Genomic DNA, 14,086 nt, shown 5'->3' with positions numbered 1-14,086 from the left:
GGGGGTGTTGCGATGGTGGGAGCAGCCAGGGAAGAAGGTGAAATATCGACTCTTAACCATGATCCACTTAACTATATTTGTGACAAATTATTGAACCCACTGTTTGATGCCATCAGCACAAATTATGTATCTACACTACAATATTTCAATGAATAGACATCAAGGCCTTTTGATACTTAGAGGATCAGATAGCTGAGAAATTTTATCAGACTGCTTAATTAGAAATTCCAGCTTTTTTTTTGGTTCCAATTTATTTCACATCACATTTTGATGTAGATTTTAACCTTTTAAGAAATCACAGGACCACCAATCATTTGGGACAACCAACATATATTATCCATCTCTGAATGCTTATTATAATATGGTAGCAAAGTGTAGCCTTAAACTCCCCAATCTGTACACTGAAAGCACTTCAAGGCCTTGGATAGGAAGATCCAGGACTTCAATCCAGCGACAAACAGATCAGCAATACATTTCTTATTCAAGATGGTATGTGACAGAGGCAAAGCAGTAAGTGTCTAAGTTTTCTAGCACCCTCTGCTTTTATCCTTCCAGGTGTAGAAATCACTGGGTTAAGAGATGCCATCAAAGCAGCCTTTATGGGGCCATGAAAACCGCTGGGGAAACTCAGTGGGTCAAGCAGCATTTCCATACCACTGGACTGTAGCCTCCCCTCCTTGGACTCTGCCTTTACCTCTCATTGTCTTGGTGAAGCAGCCAGCATAATGAAAGACTTCACCCACCCAGGACATTCTCTCTTCTTTCCTCTTCCATCGGGTAGAAGATACAAGTGCCTGAGGGCACGTACCACCAGACTTAAGGACAGCTTCTACTCCACTGTGATAAGACTATTGAACGGTTCCTTTATACAATGAGATGGACTATGACCTCACGATCTACCTTGTTGTGACCTTGCACCTTATTGCACTGCACTCTCTGTAGCTGTGACGCTTTGTACTGTTACTGTTTTTAACCTGTACTACATCAATGCACTTTGTACTAACTCAATGTAACTGCACTGTAAATGAATTGACCTGTATGATCAGATTGTAAGACAAGCTTTTTACTGTACCTCTGTACAAATGACAATAATAAACCAATACCCAAGTGGAATACAAGGTGCTGTTCTAGTTTGCATTTTGCCTCAGTGTAGCAGTAGAGAAGGCAGGGGACACAGACATATCGGTGCGGCTATGAGGGCAGATAAAATGACATGCAGCCAGAAGCTCAAGATGGCCATTGTGGATAGAGTGCAGATGCTCCACAAAGCAGTTGCATAGTCTGCAGTTGGTCTTGCCAATGTAGAGGAAGCCACATTGAGAGCATTGATTTCAATTTATGAAGTTAGAGGAGCTGCATGTGGCATGGAAGGAGTGTTTAGGTCCCTGGATGGTGAAGAGGGAAGTGGCATAGGGACAGGTCTTGCATCTCATACTGTTGCAAGGAGAAAATGCTGGGATCAGGGAGGGAATGAGTGTACCAACATCTATTAAGATCACATCAGTGAAGTAAACCACTCATTCAATTTCAGTTTGTAAATCCACGAAACAGATCATAGATCATTTTTGAAAAATATTACCACTGGAATGACGTGAGTGACACCATCCCCACTATCTATAACCGTTCCAGTCAATGTTCGCTCACCAACTTGTCGAGATGTCCATGAGGCAGCTAAGGCAAGGACAGCCTAAAGTCAAACAAAACTAGAGTTACTTTTCAATCCAAAGCTGAAGACATTTAGAATGAATCATACTCTATTTAACATTAACAAACTCAAAAGGAACTATAACTTATTTAGAAACAGATTTTTAATGTTCATGTAGGTGGAATAGAAGTTTCATGCTTAATAATTTCAACATGTCACCAAACCAACAGGTTATCTGGATACCATCTTGCACAAGATATTTAGTTTCCTCAGAGGTTAAGGAGGGCAAGTGATAGTCTTGTAGCATTTTGTATGCATGAGGGAAGAATACATTGACAAGTTTCTGATGAGGAAAATAGCCAGTATACTTCAGGGCAAGGAATAATGAGTATAAAAATTCATAAGATGACAGTAATTATTTTGTCCAAGATAGACATTAAACCCTATAAACCAGAGGTTGAACACCTGGGGGTTTATAATCAAAACATCCATGATGATTGTGTATTCTCTAGATCCTGAGCAACTTTTCTTTTAAAAGTTGAGGGTAGAGAATAAGAATTTGAAATTGAATTATATGAAGTACATTGGATTAAATGCAGAAACAAATGTTTGCAAAACTCATTGCCTTGAAGGATGCAAAGTTTGCAAAATTTAATTGGCCAAGCTAGATTAAATACATTTCCTCTGATTTTGCACAGCAAGAAAATGACACACATTCTACTGGAGTTATCCTCTGAAAGTGCCGGAATACAAGTCAAATTCAAAGAAGTGAAATAATGAAAATGCACAACTGCAAGAACCAGTATGAAATGGGCAATGGAAGCACCGCAGAAGGGAAAAAGTCATCAATTCCAATTCAAACCTATTCCACAAAATAATAAACATGAAGTAAATTGCAGTGTATTGAGGGAACAAAGAAGCATCCCCAATCCTAGCAAAGAGCTACACCAAATCACTGCACAACAGGAAAAGTTACCAGGCATTGTTATCCAAGTGCAAGGCACTAAATTCCACAAGTCAGATAATTTTATTCTACTGCTATATTCAAACAGAGGAAGAGAAAACCGATGGACCACCTGACATCAACCTAGGTACCAAATTCAACGACTGCAAAGTTGCTTCCTGTCCTGTCAACCATGCAAGTTTCCCTCATGATTATCTGAGGACTGGTGTCTAAATTGGGAGTGTTGTCCCACACAGAGATAATTCAGAGCATGATAATGTGCCAGATTTCTTCACAATTCCTGGGAACATCTTATCCCACCAGCAGGACAGACCTACCAGATATGGTGGCAAAGTGATATACAGAGTAGCCCTTGGAATCCTCAACATTTGCACCTGATCCTATGAAATCTCATGATATCAGTTCAAACAGAGGCAAGGAATCCAATTACTACCAAGTATCCTTCCTTGGCTGATGAGTCAATGTTCCTCCATGCTGAAAACTTGGAAGCAGCAAAGTTTGATGAAGTCTTTTAAAACAAAAAAAAAACTTGTTTGGATGGAAGACTTCAATGCTCATGATTGAGTGTGACAAGGCAGCACCAAGGTCAGCTGCCAGATTGGGTCCAGGGCAGGTAGGGAATGAACCAACACAAGGGATAAACCTTTGACTTCATCCATTACAAGTTGGTGAGGGGAGAGATTTAACAGGAACCCAAGGGGCAATTTTTTCCACCCAGAGGATGGTGTGTTTATGAAATGAGCTGCCAGAGGAAGGGGTTGAGGCAGGTACATAAACAACATTTAAAAGGTACTTGGGACAGGTACATGGAAAGGTTTAGAGGTATATGGGCCAGATGCAGGCAAATGGGATTAGTTTAGATGGTAATCTCGGTCAGCAAGGACCAGCTGGGCTGAAAGGCCTGTTTCCATGCTGTATGACTATTTACCCTTTGCAGATGCATCTGGTCTCCTTGGCAGTGGTTAGAAGTGACAATCTTCCATCATGTTGTGTGGTACTATGTGGCAAGTGGGGTGGACTCAGAATCAATCAGCAGCTCAAACTGGGCATTCATGAGGTACTGTAGACCACCAGCAGCAATGTATACTATAAATATGCAACCCAGCATATCAATCACTCTACCAGTACACAAGCTAGATATCGATCCTGGTTTGGAGATGCAAGGGACTGCAGATGCTGGAATCTGGAGAACAATTTGTTGGAGAAACCCAGCAGGTCAAGCAGCAGGGAAAGGAATAGTTGACATTTCAGGTCAGAGTTCTGCCTCAGGGTTGAGTGCAGAGAGGCAAGATTGCTAGTATAAAGAGAGGGTGTGGCAGCCTGAGGTGATTGATGGACTGAGGTGTGAAAGATGACTGGCAAGTTGAGCTGGGTAAGGGAGTGAAGGGATGGGGGTGGGAGACAGAGGCAGGTGGATGGAAGCAGAAAGCAAAGAAAAGGCAGATGGAGTGAGGTGGGGGGCAGGGGTGGGTGAAGGTGATAAGTCAGTGCAGAGGCAATTTGATTTGTCCCATATGGTATCAAGAACTCAGAGCACTGGAGACCAAATGGTACATACCCAGACATTATCCAGACGGTAGTACTTAAGACATGTGCTTCAGAACTAGCTGTGCATCTAATCAATCTATTATACTTCAGATACATTGATATATACCAAATGTCATAGAAAATTGTGCAGAATAAATCCTGATCACAGATGGGACAGATCCAATTCAGCTGATTACCACCCTATCAGTGATAGAAGTTGTCATTAGGAAGCACTTACCAATAACCTACACACCATTGCCAATTTGGGTTTCAATAGGATCACACCACAGCCCTGGAACAGAGATGAATTCCAAAGTGGAGAGAATGACTGCCCATAACAATGAGGCAGCCCTTGACTAAGTGTGGCATTAAAGTGCTCTGGTAAACAAATCAATGGACAAAGGGAAAACACTCCAGTGGTTGGAGTTATATCACTGAAAGAAAATAGTTGTGGGTGTTGGAGGTCAATCCCAGGAATCACTGCAAGAATTTCAGGGCAGTGTCCTCGATCCAACCATTTTCAGCTGCTTCATCAATGACTGCATTTTTTTTGCTCTGGATTCCAGATCTGCAATCTCATGTCCTGAAGAATGACTGTTTTGTTTACAAAGCTCAGAAGATGTTCACTGATGACTGCACAGTATAATTCCATTTGCAGGTCCTCAACAAATGAAGCAGGGTATTCTTGTGTGCCACAAGATCTAGGTAACGTTCAGGCATAGGCTGACAAGTGGCAAGTAATATTCACACCACACAAGTGTCAGGTAGTGACCACCTCCAAGAAAGTGTAAGCACTTTCAATGGCATCACCATCACACCCCCATCAATATCTCACTAAGTTACCACTGACCACTCAATTGGACCAATCACAAACACCAACTACAAAAGCAGCTTAGAGGATGAATATCCATCTTCTAATGACTTGCAGCCTCTCCATCTGTAATCACAAGTTAAGAATGTGATGGAGTGCTCTCCATTTGTTTGGATGAGTCCACTGACAATAACTCTCAGGCAACTTAACACCATTCTGGACAAAGTAGCCTGCTTCAAAAACAAATGCAGAAAACTCAAGTTCAGCAGAGATATAAAAACTGGGAAATAGGAATGGTGCCCTTACAGGAGGGAGTATGAGACGACGCATAGTCAAGGTAGTTGTGGGAGTCTGTTGTTAGTCTCTCCTCTGAGATGGAGACGAATCCAGTAAGGGAAATATCAAAGATGAATCATGGAAATGACAGCAGGCTGGAAATTGGCAGCAAAAAGTGCTGAAATTTGAGTACTATGGGTGCAGGATGCAGTACCAATGCAGTCAATGTATCAGAGAAGAGTTCGTGAAGTGGTCCCAAATAAGCCTGGAACATTGACTGTTCCATGCACCCGACAAAAAGACAGGCATAGCTAGGACCCATGCAAGCTCCCATAGCTACACATTGTATCTGGAGAAAGCGAGTAGAATTAGAGATGTTGTCGAGTGCTAAAACAAATTCCACCAATCAAATATGTTGGAGGAGAACTGGTCCTCCTACAAGGACAGCCATTCCACTTTTCCCAGTTTCTTCACCTCCGTTGCACTTGACAGTTCTTCCAGCATTTGTTTTCATTTCAGATTCCAACATCAGTAGTTTTGTTTTCCAAGGCAGTCTGCCTGATTGGTACCCCTTAATCATTCATTCCCTCCACCATTCACCTCAACCTACAAACTGCACTGCAGTTACTTGCCCAGAACACTCTGATAGCAACTTCCAAACCCACAACCTCTGTAACCAAGAAATAAAAGGGCAACAGATGCATGGGAATACCACCCCTTGCACATTTTTCTGCATGTAACACATCCTGACTTGAAAATACCAGTTTGCCAATTGCCAGAGGAAATTGCCAGTTCCACATTATTGCTGGATCTTAATCTTGGAACTCCCCACTCAACAGCATTTTGAGAGTACTTTGATCAGAAGGACTGCAGCTATTCAAGATAGCAGTCTAACACCACCTTCAATATGGCAATTGCAAATGGGCAAGAAATGCTCAACTCCCAAATTAAAAAGCTCCTTTTGCATGAAGTATCGCGTGATGAAAGGATATTAAGGTCACATTGAACATAAAAATCAGAGCCTCAATGTGGAAGAATATTATAGAAATAACATATCTAGCTACTTAATTGATTTACTGACATGAAATTATACAAAAGCAGCAAAGTGGCACCTCACCTGGACAGCAATGTAAAGGCCTGGCACGTTGAAAGATTCAAACATGATCTCAGCAGTATATTCTCTATTTTCAGGAGTATTTAATGGTGGTTCAGTCTGTTGAAAATACAATAAGCCCCTTAATAAATGGAAGCTGAAATATTCTAATCATCTAGTTTGCTTGCTTGTAATTCAGAATGCACAACTATAATTTACTTTGGTGCTTGCACCATAGAATGTAGAACAGAACAGCACAGGAACAGGCCCTTCTTGGCATGCCAGTGCCAACCACAATATTAATTTAAACTAATCCCATCTGCCAGCACATGGTCCCTATCCCTTCATTCCCTAAATGCCTCTTAAACATTGCTATTATATCCATTTCTACCACCTGCCCTGGCAGTACATTCCAGGTACTTACCATTTGGTGTTTTAAAAAAAAACTTGCCTTGTAAATCTCCTTTATACTTTCCTCCTCTCACCTTAAAGATATGCCTTCTAGTATTTGACACTTCTACCTGGGAGAAAGACTCACTATCCTATCTGTGCCCCTCAATTTTATATAATGTTATCAGGTCACCCCTCAACCTCTGACACTCCAGAGAAAACAATCTAACCTGTCATTATGGCCAATACTCTAACCCAGACAACACCCTGGTGAACTTCTGTAGCCTCTTCAAAGCCTCCACATCCTTCCTGTAATGCAGTGACAAGAGCTGCTTATGATACTCCAAATGTGTTTTCAGTTTTGCACAGCTGCAACATGACTTGGCAACTTTTATACTCAATGGCCAGACCAATGAAGTCAAGCATGACGTATACCTTTTTTTACTACCCCATCTACTTTCAGGAAGCTATGGTCTTGAACCTTAATATCCCTCTGTACATCAATGCCCCTAAGAGTTCTGCCATTTACTGTATTCTTTCCTCTTATATTTGATGACCTAAAGTATAACACCTCACTTGTCTGGATTAAACTTCATCTGACATTTCTCTGCCCACATTTTTAACTGGTCCATATTCTGCTGAATCTTTTGACAACCTTCCCTCTATCCACAATTTTGCTGTTACCTTCAGACTTAATCAGCCCACCTACATTCTCAACCAAGTCATTTATATACACAGAGGTCCCAGCTCTGTGGAATACCACTTATGACAGACCTCATCAGAATAACACCACTTCACCACTACCCTATGGCCAAGACAATCTTGAATCCAAGCTACCAAATCACTATGGATCTCATGTGCCTTGATTTTCTGGATCAGCCTACAAGGGAGCTTGTTGAAAGTTTTAAAGTCCACATACACAATTACTGCCCTACCCTCAATACCCTTCATCACCACCTCAAACAAACTCAATCAAGTTTGTAAGATGTAACCTGCCCCGAATAAAAGCCATGCTAAACTATCCCCAATAAAGTCATGCTTTTTCCAGAACAAGTAGATCTTCAATAATTTCCAGACCACATATGCAAGGCTCACTGGCCTATAATTTGTTGGATTATCCCTATTGCCCTTCTTAAAGGATCAACAGTGAACATTCTTCAGCTCTCTGGGACCTTGCCTGTGGATGAGGAGGATACAAAGATCTCAGTCAAGGCCCTCTTGCCTTGTTCAACAACCTGGGATACATCCCATCAGGACCTGGGAACTTATGCACCGTAATGTTCAAGGGACCCAACAGCTCCTCCTCCTTTATATCAGCATACCCACCCCCTGATCTCACTATCCTCCATATCCTTCTCCTTGATGAATACCAATACAAAGTGCCCATTTAGTACCTCACTGGCTGTGGCTTCAGGCATAAATTCTAATTGAAAGTTCATTCCTTCATGACTAAAATGTAGTTTAAAGATATGTTATATATTAGTGTTTTTGTGATTTTCCCCATTAAAATGCTCCCAATTATTGAATTAGTAGAGAGTCATAGAACAATACAGCACAGATACAGGCCCTTCAGCCCCACAAGTCCATGCTGACAACTCATCTAATCTCAATTTCCTGCATTCAGCCCATATCCCTCTAAGCCCTGACCCCATATGTATCTATCCAAGTGCTTCTTAAATGATCCTATTGTACTTGCCTCAATCACTTCCTCTGGCAGCTTGTTCCATGTACTCACCACCCACTGCATGAAAAAGTTTGCCCCTCAAGTCCCTCTTTAAATCTTTACCCTCTCACCCTAAATCTATGCCCCCTAGTTTTGGACTCCCCAACCCCGAGGAAAAGACTGCTACCATCCACTTTATCTATGCGCCTCATGATGTTATAAACCTTTAAGAGATCCATTCCTCATTTCTCCTGCACTTCAAGGAATAAACACATAGCCTGGCCAACCTCTCCCTATAACTCAGGCCCTCTAGTCCTGGCAACAATCCTCAAATCTTTTCTGCACTCTTTCCAGTTCAAACCATGTTTTTCCTATTACAGGGTGACCAAAACTGCAAAGTATTCCAAGTGTAGCCTCACCAACAACTTATGCAAGTGCAACATAATGTCCTAACTCCCATACTCAATGCCCTGACTGAAGGCCAACGTGTTAAATGCCTTTATCACCACCCTGCCTACCTGTGACACTACTTTCAACTATACATTTGTACTCTTAGGTCCCACTGTTCCATTATACTCCCTAGTGCCCCATCATTCATAGTACAAGTCCTACGCCAGTTTGACTTTCCAAAATGTATCACCTCACACTTATCTGTATTGAAATCCATTTGACACTCCTTGGCCCACTTCCCCAATGATCAAGATCCCCCTGTATCTACAATAACCTTCTTCACTATCAGCAACATCTAATTTTGTGTAATCCATAAACTTATTGATCAAGCCTTGTGCATTCATATCCAATTTATATAAACAAATAACAAGGGTCCCAACACCGACCCCTGCAGCACCCCACTTGTCACTGGCCTCCATTCCGAGAAACAACCTCCAACCACCACCCTCTACTTCCTCCCTCCGAACCAATCTTGAATCCACCTAACTGGCTCTCCTTGGATTCCATGAGACCTAACCTTCCAGACTAGTGTACCATGCAGGACCTTGAAGGCCTTGCTAAAGTCCAAATAGACAGCATCCACTGCCCTACACTCATCTACCTTTTTGGTTACCCCATCAAAAAAAAACAAATTCATGGAGCACAGCTTTCCACGCATGAAGCTATGCTGACTCCTAATCAGACTATCCAAATGCTGATAGATCCTGTTCCTCAGAATTCTCTCCAGCAACCTCCCCACTACTGACATCAGGGAACTACAGGCCCAGTTAGCCTGATGTCCTTCATACTCTTCTTCAACAATGGAACAACATTAGCCATCTTCCAGTCCTTCAGGAACTTCACTAGTGGCTAAAGATGAAGCAAAATACCTCTGCAAGGGCACCTGCAATTCTCCTCTAGCATCCACAAAGTCCGAGAATGCATTTGGTCAGGCCCTGGAGAATTATCCACCTTAATGTGCTGTAAGGCTGCAAATACCTCCTCCCTGGTAATATGAATGTTGTCCAAAACACCTCCACTAGTTTCTCTTGTCCTTTGAGCAATCATGATTTTCTCCTCAGTAAACACAGGGGAAATATTTGTTAAAAATTCCACCTTCTCCTGCAGCTCAAGACATAGGCAACCTTGCTGATCTCCAAGGGACCTACTCTCTCCCTGGCCACCCTTTGCTCTTTATATAGCTATAGATCCTCTTGGGATTTTCCTTAACTGCCAGATCCACCTCATACTCTCTTTGCCCTCCTGATTTCCCTCGTGTATTCTTAATCTTTTTGTGATTAAGGGATTCACTCATCCCAGACCTCCTAAACACAATGTTTGCTTCCTTTTTTTCTTGATCACAGCCTCGATCTCTCATCAACCAAGGTTCCCTAAACATGCCAGGGTTACTCTAACAGGGAACATGCTGCTCCTGGACTCTTGATACGAACTCTTAAAAGCCTCCCACTTGCCATTCACTCCTTTCCCTTCAAAGAAGCTCACCCAATCAATCTCTACTACATCCTGCCTAATTCCCCCAAAATTAGCCCTGCTCCAGTTTATGAACCTAACCTGTGGACCTGTCCTATCCTTTCTCATCACCATCTTAAAACTAATAGAATTATGGTCACCGAACCCAAGTGCTCACCGACAGACACTTTGCCACTTGCCCGGCCTCATTCCCCCAGAGGAGGTCCAATATCACATCCTCTAGTAGGCCCCTCTATATTGACTCAGGAAACTTTACTGGACACATTTCACAACTTTCACCTCATCCAGGCCCTGAACACTTGTCAGGTCAATACCAGGGAAATTAAAATCTCCTGCTAATACAACCCTATTTTTCTTAAAACTACGACCAATTTCTCTACACATCGACTCAAGGTCCCACTGACTACTGGAGGGGGAGGGGTGGGGGTCTATAATACAGCCCCACTGGAGTGACCCTCCCCTTCTTGTTTCTAAGTTCTACCCACATGGCCTCACTGGATGATCCCCCAAGAAGTTCATCTCCAAGTACTGCTGTTCTGTTCTCCCTGATCAAAAAGGCAACACCCACTCTGCTTACCTGTACCTCTCATGCCTGCAGCATCTGTATCCTGGAACAGTGAGCTGCCAGTCCTGCCCTTCTCTCAGCCATGTTTCTGTTATGACTGTAACATCCCAGTCCTCAGAGCTAATCCACGCTGAGTTCATCTATCTTATCTCTTAAACCTCGTACAATGAAATAAATGCAGTTCAACAGGGTATTCCTTTCCCTACCTATCCTGATTACTACACTTGCTCTCGCTGGCTACTGCTTTATCCCATGACTTGCTCCTGCTCAGAATCCCAACCACCTGCCAATCTAGTTTAAACTCTCCCATGAAGCACTAGCAAATTTCCCTGCAAGAATATTGGTCCCTTGTTGGTTCAAGTGCAACCCATCCAACTTGGTGCAGCTGGGTGCACTTCCCACAGATGTAGTCACCAGGGAGTCAGTGAGGTTCCCTGACTTCCCATATCTTGCAGGACCATCCTGCCTACACCAAATCAATTACTAAGGATCAACAGCAACAAAACCTTACCTGTTCTTATCTGTGCCTCCTCACCAAAGCCTTTTCAAAGATCTACTCTCACTCCCAACACCTAGGCCACTTACTCAGCCTTTTCATGCCGAAGCCTTCAGCCAAAGCCTCAGCTCCCCACTCTCGCAATGGACATACCAAAATGGCTGCTCTATTTGACCCTACCTTTTTATTGGCTAATTAGCAGCAGCTAATTAACTCTCAACTAACAAATAGCAAACTTGCCTTTAAATTCCTGCAAAGTGGAACTCACAAGCAAGCTCCAAGACCTATTTGTTTTAAATTCTCCTGCTCTCGCTCCAAGTCTCGACTCCTGTAAAGTGACAGGAATCACTTATATAAGAGCTTATATCAAATAACAGCTTTACTTACCAAAAGAAAATAATGATCTTCTGGTTCTGCTCGAAGGTATTTAAAAATAACCTGTTCCATAAATCTCTCCATCAGATCCCAGTCTTCAACAATGCCATGACGAATAGGCCACTATTGCAGATAACAAACCAGACATATCAATACTAGTTTTGTAAGTAGGAAATTCTTCAACTGAGTAATAAAGCATTACAGACCCACAAGATAGACCTTTTAAATTTAACATTGCAAATAAATGAAGACAATGGTATATGGAAGTAAGGCAACATCCTAAATAAGGTCAGATATCATTTATTAACAAAATTTCTTGTTTGGGCAAAGATACAAATCACATTAACTTCTTTATGATTACTAATTTGTCACAAGCTGTACATACATTTGTGAAGTGAACATTTACCAAACCCAATTTCATTCACAGGCTGTGCCAAGTGTAAATGGCACAGCAGACTAAATTCAAAAGTCAAATTTGTTAATTTTCTGCAGATTTCTTACTAAATTTACACAATTTTTATATTGAACATAAATAGACAAATCAGAAGCCAGCATTACTTCATTTAATGAACTTACCTTTGTTGCATAAGTAGGTTTGTCTATTGCTTCATCACCTATGAAGAAATCCAAATCATCAACTCCTTTCATCACTCTCCTTTGAGCTTGATCACCAACTTTTGCAGATTCCTTGATAGCAATACCTTAGGTACAGAAAAAAATTTAGTAAACAAATAGCTCACGCACAAGAAATTCCAAGTACAGGTTTAAAAATAAGGAAATGTTTTCCCCGTATCAAAGGCAAATATATGAAAACACCACTTGTAAGTCATTGCACTTGAAATAAACACTAATGTAATATACATTTATGATGGAACGCATAATTTAGAATAGAAAATGCTGGTAAAAGTCAGACAGCATGTTTCCAGTATTTACAGTATTTTGATTTTCATTCAGATGCTGCCCAACTTGCTGAGCTCTTCCAGCATTCTTTTTGTTTGATTTCCAGAAACAAACTTTACACAGATGAACAACCTTCTTCAAAGCCTACATCAAATACATCTTGCCCACAAGTAAAGCTTTCAAACCTTTGAAACTTTGAATATTCCAATGAGGTATTTTCAAAAGATCAAAGCTTAAGTACAAAATCAGCCACAGATAAATCATACAAAAATGATACAAGCCCAAATGCCATTGAGGATTGCACTGTAGTTTTACCAAAAATGTTAGCATTAAAAATATGATACAAACAGTGGAGAAAAAAAGGAAAAACTCAACTTAAAATTATTGGATGTAATGCAGAAAAAACAAGCACAAATACAATATTACAACATACAAATAGGGTTTCAGCTGATAGAAAACATCAATAACTTGTTTTTTCTCTTCAATGTTAATTTTTGATATTAAAACACCTGCAGGCATAAAATAATTACTTCTGGTCTTGCATTTTGTTCTTATTTGCTGTTCAATACACTGGGAAAGAAGTATTTGCAACCTTTAAACCACATCTTCTTTAAATTGTCTAATGTCAAGAAATTTATATTTGCCAAGCAGCGCCAGACCATGCTGTTAATTATCCCTTTCAATTCCAACTTTCGTAATCAAATATCCCTGAAATTAATTTTAAACATGCCCATATCATCCTCTCTACTGTAAATAATTAGTGATCACAGAACAAATTATGCACTCTAGTTCTACATAAGAATTCAAATGGATCAGAATGTGCTGCTTTATTTACATTAACTTGTGGTAAGAAACACGACAATGCTGGAGAAAATGAAAACACCTCAAAAAGCAATCCAAAAAGTTTGCAAAATTGTCACTTCCTCAACCATTGTAAATAACGTAATCTTCAATGACAATACATAGAAATTACAGGCACAAATTGTAATAGAACACAATGCTATTCTCAAAGCATAATATGAATTGTTTTATTGTACATAAGTTTCTTTGGTTCAAATATCTTCATGGAAAAAACTAAAATAGTATAACCAGACTATTTTCATACATTTAGTAATAATAACTGGTTAAAATGCCAGTAAATCAATCCCAGTTGTTATTTAAAGTCTATGGAGAAACAAGTTATTTGTTGATCTTGCTACACATATCACTTTGCAGGCACTATTGGCAAACCTGTTTTCTTTTGGCCAAGTAGAGGAACACCACAAACAGAAATGAAGACAAGTTCAGGGAGCCAACTCACAAAGTAGGAATTTGCAAAACGGCCAAGATTATACACTTGGACAAAGTACATGAATAGGAAGGGTTTAGAGGAATACAAGCCAAATGCAGGCAAATGGGACTAGCTTAGCTGGGCATCTTGGTTGGCATGGACTAGTTGCATTGAAGGGCCTGTTTCCACAC

The 14,086-nt window shown here is 40.9% G+C and overlaps 1 protein-coding gene across 1 annotated transcript in view; it reads right to left on the bottom strand.

Moving 5' to 3' along the window:
• Nucleotides 1-14,086, bottom strand: part of actr3 (actin related protein 3) — a 50,017-nt gene that overhangs the window by 12,980 nt on the left and 22,951 nt on the right. Inside the window, 4 exon segments of the mRNA XM_052034270.1 lie at nucleotides 1,580-1,687; nucleotides 6,341-6,436; nucleotides 11,738-11,848; nucleotides 12,302-12,426. Coding sequence (XP_051890230.1) covers nucleotides 1,580-1,687; nucleotides 6,341-6,436; nucleotides 11,738-11,848; nucleotides 12,302-12,426 — 440 coding nt within the window.

This window comes from Pristis pectinata, chromosome 1 (assembly GCF_009764475.1).
Source record: "Pristis pectinata isolate sPriPec2 chromosome 1, sPriPec2.1.pri, whole genome shotgun sequence".
NCBI classification, from domain to species: domain Eukaryota; kingdom Metazoa; phylum Chordata; class Chondrichthyes; order Rhinopristiformes; family Pristidae; genus Pristis; species Pristis pectinata.
This window is presented reverse-complemented; position numbering and strand designations above follow the sequence as displayed.